Here is a 13,447-nt window from a genome sequence, read left to right on the forward strand (position 1 = left end):
TACCTATCTTCTCCTCCCTGCTCGCACTTACTTTGTTTTCTAATCGTAATTGCACAATATGGAACTGAATGGTGAATGGCAACACTCACTCAAGTGACATTTTATTATTCATCTTCTTTTCTTTCTTATTGCTGTGGTGAGTAGCTCAGACATGGCGTACTCATGGATTCTTTGCTTGTATAAAAGGACAACCAAAGGGGAGACTATTGGTTAATGAATTACCACGACTCTACTTAGGGTGTTCAAACTTTTAATTTTCAGTATTAGTATGTTATGAATGGCCAAGAAAGAAAAGAATATCTTGTAGGTTCAAGCGTCAATTTGGAGGTGGGAGTGGATCATTGCTAAAAGGTTGCCACACAGATTCAAAAAAGCATGAAACGAGGAAGTGATTTGGATCAGGAACTGCATCTTGCGAATGAGTAGATGCAAGGTGACCCAGCCACTTTGGACACAGACAATGCCATGGAGTACAACACTCTGGTTGACCAATTTGGCGATAGGTAGAGACTTCTCTTTTCAACACTTTCCCTTTTAATGTTGATGGGTAAAACAAATCCACCTGAGTATGCTCCACATCTCAGTCTGGCAGTGAGTTGCATGTATAAAAAGTCCAACAATAATTTAGGTTAGCAAAGATCCCCATACTTTTTTGGCAAAGATACCTAGTAACTAGTCATTTTGAGACCAGCCTAAACTTTTACATTGAGAATGATTTAACAGTGGCGATTAGTTGAATATATCTGCATCTCGAAGTTGATGTTTGCAAGGAACAATATTCCGAATAGGCATTCAGCAAAAATTCCAACTTTATAGAGTAAGAGAACCATTCATCTGTCCCTCAACAGTTTCTTCTCGGGTAATAGTAGCCCAAAGATGAACATCACTGCAGGTACACCATTTTTTTAACTGCTTCGTGATATTCTTTGTTCATCACACACGGGTCACCGGGTCTCCTGGTCTGTAGTGGTGGTCACCTTAGTGTAGTTGCACAATGAAAACGACTGGCAAATTTAGCTTTTCGAGCACCACAAAAAATAATTTAAGGGTGAAAAAAGGCATTACATTTTAGTTAGATCCAAATAAAGCTCCTACGCAGTAACTATTGCCTTTTGTGTCTTTTCTGCTCCTTGAATGTCAGTTATCCTCAGCCTAGTCAGCCCCTGAAACATATCATTAACATCAGATAACTATAAAGTGGTCAAATAACTAGATGATTTGTCTGAATTTTTGCATCCAAGTACCTGTCTGTGCCCCTTGGTTCTGCGATAGTTCTTTCTCCCCTCTTTTTCTTGAATATAATGACCTTAGCATCTAATGCCTGTGATATTTTATTTCATGTCAATTGCAGATAGTGCCCAGAGAACAGTATTAGGATAGAAAAAACCAAGGATAACTCTCCAAGAAAATGAACAAACAAGAAAGGTTATCTCTTACATGTTCTTCAACTACTGCATGGACGGCTGCATCTGGTAAAATTGGCCTGCCAATGACACTTTGAATCTTTGAACCGAGCATAAGAACCTTGTTCAAAATCAACTGCAGAAAAGTAAACCAAAAAGAAAACCTCAACTGATAGAATGAAAGCTGGAAAAGTAAACAACTAGAAGTATAGAAAAGAAAAAAAGACTAGCACCATCAGAGTTGACGCAGCAACCTTCCCATAAAAGCAACCTAAGCTTTTCTAAGAATACCTAAAATATCCAATAAAACCCGTCCGATATTTTTGCCAACCAGCCTCTCCCAAGCTTTACAAATAAACACTACAAAATGAATCTTGAAACCTACCGGAGAAGCTTCCCACCTACCACCATCTCATCTGCCCTGATCTGCTTTGGCTCCCCATAAAATCCTCCAATAGTCACAGAACTCATATCCATAAAAAAGCTAAACATGAGACCTTTTTTTGAACTGCAACCTCTTTTTTGAATGTGAACTTCATGCTTGGTTCATGGGATTCATTAAAATATTTGCCAAATTTATATTGAAAAAAAAGGACAAAAGTACAAGAGAAATCAGAGACAATGAGAGAAGATATAAAACCAAAGAATAAGAAATACTGAAGTTTGGCTAGGCACCTCTTACTTACATCAAACACAGAGAAATGACCGAGTCACCTATGAAGCAAAGATAGATCTAGACCTTCAAAAAGCTTCTAATTGACACAAGCAACCAAGACCTGGTTTCAAAAGAATTCATAGGATCATTTGGGTCATCGTCTACAACCATTGAAGAGAGAGAGAGAAAGCATAAGAAAGGCTCTCAATCTAGCAAGAAGGACCAACCACTAGAAAACTTCTTAGTGTGAAAAGTCTAGAGCCGAAAAGGCAGCTAAGATTTGAACTGACTCTAAGAGCTTCTTCACAACCCATTGGGCCCAAGATACAGTGAAAATTTTGGACGACATAGAGCTCATTGAATCAGGCTGGAGTCCACACATTCTAAACAAAAGAAGCCATCTGGGGAAACAAGAATCTGTCCTTGAACATTATGTTCCCTGCAGAGAACCATAGTGAGGCAGAATCCTCTACCAATTGGGTGACCAAAATATCCACCAGAGAATCAGTGACCTGGAACAAATACTGATGACCCAAAAACTGCCAATCTTTTTGTCAAAAATTAATCACCCCCCTTGGCAAATATTCCTGAGCACAGTTGTTGAAACCGAGCAACTGATTAGCCTATGTGGACCAAGCCCCACCATGTTCAGCCAACATTTGAATTAATGTGATGTCATAGTATTGAATAGCCAAGAAATATTTTTCTACAGTGTCACAATTTAAAGTTCTTTAAATATGCTCTTCATCCATTTTATTGCACAGGTCGAAGTGTACTATCCTAGTTAAGAATCTTATTTAACTTGAATAGTATGGATTTGAACCCTAGTTTTCCCAAATTCTTACTTCAAATTTTGAAATTTTGAAATTTCAATTTCAAATGCAAATAAAAATTCAGTTAACCAAAGTGAACTGGATCAACCAGCCTGAGTCCAAATCAGTTGACCAAACCATGTTAGCAGAATTCTAAGAACCATGCTTTTATGTCTGTAAGAAACAGAAATGATTGAAGGTCCAGTTTTAAAGTTGAACCAGCTGCCATGTCCAGTTCTTACACTGATATTCGAGAGATTTTTTACACACTGTGGCTGTGGAGTAAAGGCAGCAAAAAAATCAGAAGACTACCAAATTGGAAAAAAGGGCAACAATCAGATGCAAACCAAGATAGGAAAAACAATGACACCAATTGACCTAAAGGTGTGCCTGCAACAAGATAGTGATGAGAAACAACCAGCCCTAGCTAGAGAAGCTGCAGTACAATTTGCACTACTAGGAGTATGGCTCTTAAGTAGTCTCTAAAAAAAAAGGAGGCAAAATTGATTAATTTACCTCAGTAGGTTTCAGATTGCTAGAGACTAGTGGCTTAGGCCTTTGGCTCAATGGGTTTCAGTCTCACCAGTTTTTTTTTTTTTGTGTGTGTGTGTGTGTATAATCAATATCCTAAAAACAATTGCTTGAGACTGATCCAACAAAGATGATCATTTTGAGACTACCCACCAAAGATACCATGAAGAAGATTTTGAATTACAATTATTTATTAAAAGAACATGCAAGAGCACAGAGACATCAACGAGGATCAGCTGTCTCTGCAACAGAACCAGTATACTATGTGAATGCACCAAATGTGTATTCCAAAATCACAAATGAGTCGCAAATAATAGAATGTCTGAACAAGTTGGGCTTCAACCTTCCCTCAGACAGTGTCCATCATATGCATTACAAACCACACTAAGACACGCCATGAAGAATTTATTTAGTCTCACACATCGAGCTCCCTCAACTCCCTGCCTGAACGCACAAGAGCTTAACTACTTCGGACCCTTCCCAATAACAAGTCCCAGCGGATCACTCTTAGGTTCGACTTGGAGTAGAAACCCACCCCCTCTCTTTGGCTTTTTTTTTTTTTTTTTCGAAAATTGGTGTTCCTCATGTTTATGGCTTATCGTTAACTTTTTAAGCTTGAAAGGCCCAACCAACCTTCCATAAACAAGGCGAAACTTGTGTACTTCACGTAAATAAAACTTTCGAAGAAAATAACGATGTTTTTACAAGGGATACCTTGTCGTTGACGTCACAGTACTTGAGCTTCTCCGTGTAAATTGCGTCTCCATTTGTAACCTTGAATTGATGAGAGCCAATCTGAACAACCAACACGAACAAGTTTTGTTGCGTTGTAAGGACCAAAAGCACTAAAGTTCCAAAGACCACAGATGAATGAATTCAGAGCAGCAGTCACCTGCACAACGGCGAAAACAGGCTCCCATTTCTTAAACAGCCGTTCTGACGGATCAAAACGTCCGATAACCTTATACCCGATTGCTTCTGCTTCCTGCTCCTTATCCTCCGGTGATTTTGTCCTGCTTGTATCCCTGTTTCCCTGCTCATTTTCATTATCTTCTTCTTCGCTTTCATCTTCTTCCTCATCGTCCTCCTCATCGTCCTCGTCCTCTTCCTCGTCAGAGTCTTTTGTTTGAGAAGAGAAGAATCGAACTGTTTCTGATCGAATGCGATGCAGGGAGTGGAAGTGGAGCTGGAAGGCATCCTGCGAGGTTGAAGAAGGAAAATCGAGATGAACAAGATCCGTAGAGTAGAGAGCGTTGAGAGACGAGGAATGGAGCTTTGGAGTAGTTGATAGAGAGCCAAGAAGCGACCAATGTCGGCCTAATGCATGGAGGCATCGCCGATGCGCCATGGCTATACAAGAAAACGCGAGCGATGGGAGGGGGAAGCGAAATTTCGAGGGTTTTGTCAGGGTATGGGCGCTCAACCTGAATCGGGCTTCGGTTTCGGAACTCGGAGACTTACCGAGGCCTTCGATATGATAAATGGGCCCGATCAATTACTGTTTGGCCCAAGAACATGAGCAGAAAACTGGGCTTCATACTTGGGATAAGTAGCATGAGTCCATGAAAGTGACTTGGACGGGGAGCTCTGCATATGAGACGCATCAATGGATGACACAAATGGGTTTAAAGCAAGAGAGGTGTTCTCCCGTCTTCTGCTGCTCATCTTAACGGTTTAAAACTGTCAGCTCTCTCTTGTTCCTACACCGCTACACGTCTGGATATGGAGGAAGTAGGAAAGCGTTTCCCTAGTCGATTCGTTGGATGTCTATCAATCTGCAACTTGAGGATTGACTTAGACGTGCCAAGTGGTCGAAGGCCAGCGAAAAGTGGTAACGAAGGTGACGCGAAGAAGCGCCACCCATAGAGGAAACAGACAAGGCTCTCCTTATCCCTAACAGAGAAACAACAAAATTTAAATGGGATTTCTAGTGTCCAGTCGAAATTTCTTGGCCAGTCATGTCTATCGCAGAAACCAAATCCTTCTTTGCTTCAGCCCATCAAAAGTCTAGATTCTCTGGCGCTGTTGTCCCCGTATTCTATTTCTGTCCCATACCCAGAATTTTCAGAAGGAAGAAGATATCAAACATTGAGCAGCAGTGACAAAAGCATTGCAGTTATCCTACTTTCATTCTTTTTAATTTTTTTTGTTACTGATTCCTCTTTGATTTGAGATGGTAGGACCGTAGAAAGAACCAATGAAACGAAGAACGAACAAGGACCATCCAAAACAAAATCAAATAAAATCAGAAGCTTTCTTTAATGAGAGATTTACCCTTAAAGATCAATCACCATCCTTAAAAAAAATGATGAACTTACAGGAGAAAAGCAACTTGCATGGTGCATACGCATGCGTGTAGGACTGGAGCTCTGTGCTAACCGTCGATCATCTCTGATAGTGGGAGAGGAATTGACAGCAGAGGCTACGAAAGACCCTCTCCCTCCATTATTGAGATTCCTTTGGCAGATTACTCAAGAGGCGTGTGCCGGACTTGAGTGGCCTGGACCCCACTCCAATACCCCATGCCGTCTATAAAATGGAGAGCGTGAGCAGATTTTCCATAGAGAGTTCTGAGTACTGGCGAGCTTGCTTTCGATCGATTTCCTGCATCTCTCTCCCTGATTGTTTACCATGTCGACCTGCGGCAACTGCGACTGCGCTGACAAGAGCCAGTGCGTGTAAGTACTACTAATCTAATTCGAATTCTAACCTTCTCCGTTGAGTAGTCAGCAATTCGTATATGTTCCTGCCTCTTGCTAGCTTGAATGGCAAACTTGAACCAAGCTCTCCAGGGTTCAGCTTCAGCAGGCCCGGTTGAGACTTGAGACTGTATTGTCGCCTCTAAGACGAACCGCCATTAAAGATGCTGCGAAATAAAGATCGATAAGCTAGCTCCATAGCCCATGGAACTAAGGGATGAAGCAAAAGAGTAATTTGATCCAATCACACACCAGGTTACCTAATTCTTTTCATGGCGTTGATTGCAGGAAGAAGGGTAACTCCTACGGTATCGAGATCATCGAGACCGAAAAGAGGTATTCTGTTGTTTCGTCTTCCTAATATATATGAGTTGGTTCGTAGTTCGTATATATCGGCCGGCTTCAGCCACCGATACTGAATTCATTCTGAGACAGTTTTCTAACTGTTTGTTGCAGTTACTACGACGCCGTGGAGGTGGCACCGGCCGCCGAGCACGATGGTAAATGCAAGTGCGGGGCCAGCTGCAGTTGTGTGAACTGCACCTGTGGCCAATGAAGCTCCATCAAGGAAAATACATGTTACTAGTGGTGGTATGTTAGTGGTGAATAAGCTTGTTCGCGTGTGTTTGTGAAACTTCGTTGTTTCTGTGTAGGGGATGGCCATGCTTGGCTTTTCCTCAGTTGCTTTCTATTAATCGTCACTAAGTTTGTTCTTAATGAACTTTTAATTTCTATTAAGTACTTCGTTTTAGTTCTGGAAAACAGTTAAATTCTCTCTCATTTGAGTTGCTCATTTTTTATGTGGTGAACTCCGATTAATGTCTTAAAATCCACCGGACGAGCCATCAAATCTTTTTAGAAGTGGCCGGTATCACTTTACAGGCGCTCGGACCGGTAGGATTAAATTAAGAACAGAGGGACCTCTGTCGAGACGCAGAGAGGAGCTCCTCTTTCTGCACCCACACGGAGAACCCTCTGTTCCTCTATTTGACCAAAAAAAGAAAAAAAAAAAAGGACAAGGAAGAGGCTCAATTCTTTTCATGATTTTCGAGTAAAATTGGACGAATAGCATCAGATTGCCCGAGTTCTTAGGCCTGGACTGACTACTGAGGAGGGAGAAATTGCCCACAAGACGAGCAACAATTTTACCACACTTCCATTCCAGTGGCGAGTCGACTCGCTCAAATTACGAGACAACTGGCCAAATCACAAATCCAAGGTTCTGTTGGCCCTGCCAATTAAATGATTAAGAGGCTTCTCTTTTCGAAGAATGATGTTGTCATATAAACCAAATGAAGGCGCTCAGTCAAAAAACAAAAAGAAAGAACGTGTACAATAATACCCTCTTCGGTTTTTTCAAGCTCTCGAGTCCTCATCACAACACCATCCTTCTTTACATCATTCAATCATTCCTTTCGACCATATTTATATCTCGTGGAAAGGCTTTGAATTGAAGCCCAAAGGCAAAGACTATAATGGGCACATGAGGGAAACCAGCCTTTCTCACAACAAAAAGCAATGCAGAACCCATCACAAAAAATATCATTTCCCCTCTCAATGAATGCTTGGTCTAAAGGAGGTGGCATGGAGCTCTGAAACTTCTCTAGCACATTTCTTCCATGGTCTGCTTCGATGGGTCCTTCCCTTGCCGAAGGGACGCCAATCTACATGACTGTTGAGTAATCAGTTTAAATGTTTCTTCCCTTTCCCAAGGAACTATACTAAAGTCGTCACCGTACTCTTCCATGCCTGCAACCATGAACTGCCAAGCTAAGGCCCCTGCACCGGATCTTTGCCTCCTTGCTGATTCATATATGATATCAAAAACTATTTTATAAGCTTCATCTCTGTGAGACAGTTTGAAGTTCTTGTTCTTGTTAGAAAGCCCAAATTCTGTGAACAGGACAGGCTTCTTCAGCACTTCATCCCCGTCCTTGATGTGAGAATGGACCCATTTGGAGATGAATTTCAGTTTACCATCAATTCCTTCATCCAAAATCCTGCAAAAAGAGTAGCAGTTAACTTCCTGCTGAATAAATATGACTATAGGTAAAGATATCATACAGAACGATTTCTTGTTTTTCAACCCTAATGGTTTCTTGCAATTTGAAGACCAAGCAAGTCAGTTCATAAAGCACTCATTGACTAAAAAATTTCAGTCACTTGTCAGAATTTCCGAGGTTATTATTCCCGCGGTCAGAGTCTTCAGAGGGCTGAGGCACTTTTCAACTTTGTATATCTTAAGCAAAAAGAGTTCCAGTTTTACAAGACAACACGAAAAAACAACAGAATCAGTTGACACTATCAAAGCCTCACCAATGATCTGGGTAGATGTGGACAGAGGCAAAATCAAGTGTAGAAATTTTGGAGTTGCGTATGAAATCTGATCCCAAGACACTAGCCCAATCTGCTGGATTCACATTCAGCTTTTCCGGGCTTGTCGATCCATAGAATCCTTCCAGGCCAACAGTCACTAGATGGTTTTTGTCAATGGCTTTCACAAATCTAGACATTTCTTCAATCCAATCCTGCACTCCTTCAAAAACATTGAAGAAATAAGCAAACAGCAGCTACTTGTATACAACATGATGAATGTATCAGTTCTTTCACCAAAAGAGATTTCTATGGAAAAGAAAAGAAAAGAAATTGATGCAACCCTAACATATCTTAAACAGTTCCATATCTTATGATACTACAAGTGCTGAATAGAAGGATTGTCAATACGCAATAGTAGATGTGCACCTGCAAAATAATCCCTGATGGGGAAGCTGGATATTTCCAACATGTCTAATACGCTTAAAGTCTGTTCTTGTCTAATGAAGCCTATACCCGCATCACTTCACTATAATGACCTTACACAGCAGGCTAGTATTTGACAAATTGCCTCATGTGCTATCATACCAATAATGTAACTCATTTTTGTGTAAATAACAATTTAAAATTTCGATGAAATATAAATCAATGGTTAAATTCAATATGTTGCATAAAACAGACAGGAGGAGCACTTACATGGAGAGTGTCTCCAGAAGGGTCAGACATACAACGGGGTTCATTCATCAACTCCCATGCAAAGATGGTGGGATCATCTCTATATTCAATCCCCGTGATAGAGTTTTTCCTAGTCAGTATAGCCTACAAAGAAACAATCAGTTGTTATAAAATCAGTCAGGATTTTGAGAAATTAAGCATTGTCAGCAATCTCATACAAATAACAAGTCACCGTAAGTAATCGAGAGAAGAAACCACCTGCAGGAAAGTCTTGAAATAACTACGGATCGATGGGTCAAAGAAGAAAGAGTCATTAGAAGAGCTTAGTCCAACACCCTCCTCCCATGCCCACTTAACATACTGAGTCTTCCCACCAAATGGTTGCAGGTTATTGACTAGGCTGAAAATGAGTCTGATCCCACTTTGTTTTGCTTCTGCAATAACTCTATCCAGTGCCTGCATTTCAGTTAGGAATATAAGAATGTCTCAAACTGGTTCAGTGCTGAAATTCTGAGAATTTTTTAACTTTGGAAAAGGGAAGTGTAATTGGGTTTCAGCTCGCAAGAGTAAGAGTAACCAGAACTCTTATAGTTGATCAATTGACCAAGTTAGCTCCTCTTATATACTCATCATGTATAAAAGAGTGTATACATCCTTAACAAGGAGATTAAATGTTCATAGGAAAGATAAGAAGAAATTCTTTGCGGTATTTTGATCCTTAGCAAGGAGATTAGAGGTTTACAGGAAAGATAAGAAGAAAAAAATTCTTTGCAGTATTTTGAGTGTATTGCATAACGCATCTACACATCCGAAAGAAGTAATAAACATAGAGAATTATTTCAAAAGATCATTTCAAAGCAAGATCAATACAAGCTAAGAGTCGTATCATAACAAAATTTTCCCCATGCCCAAATATAAGATTATGAAAAGCAGGACTTGTGCTTGGTTTTGAACACCTTTCGGGGAAAAAAATTTCCAGGAGAAGGAGCAGTGACAAAGTACTTGTTGAAACAGAGCAGCATGCTTTTCATTCAACAGAAGGACGCGAATAAATGATCTATACTTGGATTCATCTTGACAAAATCTCAATTTTCACATAAAAATATTTCGATTACCGTTTTCCTTACACAATTCTGTCTCCCCATACTTTCTGCAAATAATTACTATGGCAATCCCCATTTCAAGAAAAAAAAATTAGAGATGAAAATAATTTTCATGTTGTCGATCGATGGCTCAGAAGATAAAAAGAACGAAACTTCGTACCTGGAAGACGCGCTCATTGAACCGACCGGGAGACACCTGAAGGGCATTGTAGGCTCCATCGTTGAAAGCCCAAGTCCTACAAACAGAGAGTCCCATCTTTGCACCTGCCTGCAACATTGCTCTCACTCTAGGCCTGCTGAACTCCTCGACCGCTTGATCCATTAGCCAATAAGAGTTCCACCCATTCACGTAAAACGGCTTTCCGTCCACATAAAACTGAGTCTCGTTCCTCTTGATGAAATCCGTCTTAGGTCCTCGAAAGTGGAACCTCAGGTCACCTATGGACATGTAAATGAAGGCAACGCAGGATGCAAAACCAAGCAGAGGGTACAGAAGCCCATTGCCTAACACCATTTTCTTAGCTTAAATATGGTCAGAAGACGAGCTCCCCGAGCCACGACAATCAAACTCAGATTGGATTTTAGACTTTTTCAGTCTTCAACCATGAAAAAGATCCGTGTCCTTCAACCCTGAACTGAAAAAGATCCGTCAAGGACACCAGAACTGATCTTGGTGTTCCAGATCCTCGAGGTTCACCAAGACAAGCAAACTGTCTTTACTACCAGTTCTTGGGGCCTACGGGCAGAGAGCAAACAAGCACAAGTTTCTTCAGACACTCAAGCTTCTGTACCCTGATGAACAACTTACCTTGCTTACAGGAGTATCACCCAATGAGCCAAAATGCAGCTCAGACAACTTCTGTCAGGTCCAAGATTTGAGATCCCTTTAATGAGAACGAGACGACAGTGCCTGTAGAACCTTAAATGCACGGAAAACGCCCCGCCCCCAAGATTCAGCCTCTGATTAACTATACAGAGCACCAAACACCAGAATCCAGAGGCCAGGCTGGATTTAGAGCACAAGCAGATTAGACACCAAACTTAAAAGAGTTAGGATCTAGGAGCGACAGGGACGGCAAGCGAGGGATCAGTTTGAGGAAGCTATCGAGTTTCGGACATATTTAAAGTGAAGGTTTTCTTTTTCAAAGCATCCGTTGAGTTGGCGAGAGGAACGACACAGGGAGGTAAAACATATGGGGAGGGGGGAAATACCCACCAGCAATTATCGAGGATGTGACTGGTGAAATGTTGGTATCAAACTGGGTCGAACTGGCCATTACCTGCCAGACTTCATTTATTTATCACCGATTTCTTTCTTGCGTACTTTGAATTATATTTCCGAAGGATAATTAATCGGGGATAGACTGATAGATGAGAAATTTTGTGCTTCCTTACACGAGTAATTTCTTTCTTTCTTGCTTACATTTAATACGCAACACTAAAAATCTTTGGAATTAAAAGTAAAGAGTACCGGTCGTTGAACAAGTCGTCTTGGACTGCTCTGCTCTTTATTCTATACCATAAAATTAATTTACAGGACTTCTGTTAACGCGCTCTGAAGCCCGAACAAACCGTATTCCACTTTCGAAGACTGCTCTCCTTGCCAAGATCATTAGTTTTAAACTATTGGATATCTCAGAAGTGATTATGAATTCTGGGTCCCATTTTGAGCTTTTCTACCAGCAAGTGGAGTAATTAGATTCAGTATTCAGAATGCAATGGCAGCTAACTGTACACGAAGGATGGTGGGACATCGACGATACAGTCGGTGGAGATAGAACTTCGATCGCATTAGACGTAAATTATGTTCTGGGCCTAAAACGGAAAGGAAACTTGGATGAGACAAAAGAAAAATAAAGAAGAGCTTTCCACATCGGTAAAGATTTTGAGCTACAAGTCCGAAATCATCAACAATAATTGATGCTGGCACATGGACTGAATCATACAGTTTCTTATCTAATGTTCCAAATTAAAAATTAAAAAGAATAATGATCTTAATTATGAGGGAAGACGACCGGTTACCTTCTCGACCTTGTTAAGAAAGTTAAATGAAGTCTGGCGACCGAACTAACAGTGGCGATGTGATGACCATGGAGCATACCACAGCCACCATCAAACTTTAACAATTTCACAAGTGCCTCTGTTAACTCTTATCGTGCCAAACCTGCAACTATCCATGATCTCGGAATTCTTCAATTTGCAATCCGGAACAGTATCTCTTGGATACGCTTTGATCATCAGAAAATTAGACGTTTTGCTTGATTACATCTACCTCAATATTTTTATATAATAATAACATGTTCTTCTTGAAACTACGAACAGAGTGCATGGCTTGAGTGATTTTATCTGCCTGGCATGGGATGCTTGGCTGTGTCCAACTCGACCGACCCCTCTGCACCTCAGCCTAGTTGATATTGGCATGTCTCGTCTCTACTAAGACAATACCAGCAGCCGTCTCTCTCACTGCAATTTTTAAAACGTCTAAAGTCCGTCTCTTTCCTCTCTCTCCTATCTCTGATATTCCCCAAAGGCCAAAAAAGGCTAGTGTTTCATGTGAGGTGCACGTTGACTCTGCAACTGAGCAGTCAGATCGGATCAGATCAACGTAGCCCACGCTAAACGGGGTAAATGATGATAACGTTATTCGATTTCTAATGAAAACGAATCAAAATCGATATGAATCGAGTCCGCGAGTCGAGAGGTGGTGACAGAGTAGCAAAAGCGACGAGAAACTCCAGGTAGATGGCAGATCATCTTACAGAAGTGTATTATGCCTTGCAAGGTAAGGAGAGAATGTAGTGACAGGAATATGTAGCTTGCTGCTGTCTCCTTCGACTCCCTTGTTGAGCAAGTGAAAAGAAATCATAGAACCGCCATGATTGACCTTTTTAATGAAGGCCATCTTTGTCAAGAGACGCTTAAGAAAATTGGAAGAATTCCTAACGAATATGAATGACAAGTTCAGAGGATCTCCGGGTCAAACAGCGATGATACCTAGTACCAAAGAGTACCAAAGAGTTTACCACTTCAACAGAGGACACATCAAACACCTAACTTTTACTTTTAAAAGAAGAGATGGTTGCAAATATTCAGTCTCACCCAAATTAAAGATACAGCAGTTTTTAAGGCCAGTGGTTTGGTTAGGAGCAATCTTCCGGGTATTCCATCAGCATGGTGCTCTGATTCCAGACTCGAAAATGGACTCGGATACTTAAAAAAGACTGGTCAGATAACCCTTATTGGGTCCGCTTACCTT

The 13,447-nt window shown here is 40.9% G+C and overlaps 2 protein-coding genes and 1 long non-coding RNA gene across 3 annotated transcripts; 1 reads left to right on the forward strand and 2 right to left on the reverse strand.

Moving 5' to 3' along the window:
- Positions 1-741: 741 nt before the first annotated feature.
- On the reverse strand, positions 742-4,759 carry LOC137955637 (large ribosomal subunit protein bL21m-like). The gene is given in 6 exon segments (XM_068802671.1): positions 742-1,163; positions 1,245-1,280; positions 1,283-1,321; positions 1,438-1,539; positions 4,116-4,196; positions 4,294-4,759. Coding segments are annotated over 6 exon segments (786 nt in total). The 5' UTR covers positions 4,750-4,759; the 3' UTR covers positions 742-1,091.
- A 1,210-nt stretch (positions 4,760-5,969) lies between these two features.
- On the forward strand, positions 5,970-6,838 carry LOC137937844 (uncharacterized). The gene is made up of 3 exons (XR_011109676.1): positions 5,970-6,079; positions 6,389-6,436; positions 6,557-6,838. It is a non-coding gene; the product is annotated as an uncharacterized lncRNA (long non-coding RNA).
- Positions 6,839-7,384: 546 nt separating this feature from the next.
- LOC137937760 (mannan endo-1,4-beta-mannosidase 2-like) lies at positions 7,385-11,416 on the reverse strand. Its single transcript, XM_068782960.1, has 5 exons — positions 10,352-11,416; positions 9,347-9,544; positions 9,110-9,232; positions 8,417-8,628; positions 7,385-8,100 (listed from the first exon to the last, which is right to left on the reverse strand). Exons 1-5 carry the CDS (start codon positions 10,703-10,705, stop codon positions 7,704-7,706), a joined length of 1,284 nt encoding a protein of 427 aa, XP_068639061.1. The 5' UTR covers positions 10,706-11,416; the 3' UTR covers positions 7,385-7,703.
- Between the last annotated feature and the right edge of the window lie 2,031 nt (positions 11,417-13,447).

The sequence above is a fragment of the Aristolochia californica genome, unplaced genomic scaffold (assembly GCF_029961685.1).
Source record: "Aristolochia californica isolate CCGP_79_NKW_82.1479 unplaced genomic scaffold, dmAriCali1.0.hap1 SCAF_1, whole genome shotgun sequence".
Classification (NCBI taxonomy): Eukaryota; Viridiplantae; Streptophyta; class Magnoliopsida; order Piperales; family Aristolochiaceae; genus Aristolochia; species Aristolochia californica.

What these genes read in the sequence shown, in the direction of transcription:
- LOC137937760 (XM_068782960.1), bottom strand. Translation starts at nt 10,705, where the DNA reads ATGGTGTTAGGCAATGGGCTTCTGTACCCTCTGCTTGGTTTTGCATCC. An exon ending in CTTCTGGAGACACTCTCCAT is followed by an intron (nt 8,629 to 9,109) that starts GTAAGTGCTCCT and finishes GAAGGAGTGCAG; the next exon opens with GATTGGATTGAAGAAATGTC. An exon ending in CACATCTACCCAGATCATTG is followed by an intron (nt 8,101 to 8,416) that starts GTGAGGCTTTGA and finishes CTCTTTTTGCAG; the next exon opens with GATTTTGGATGAAGGAATTG.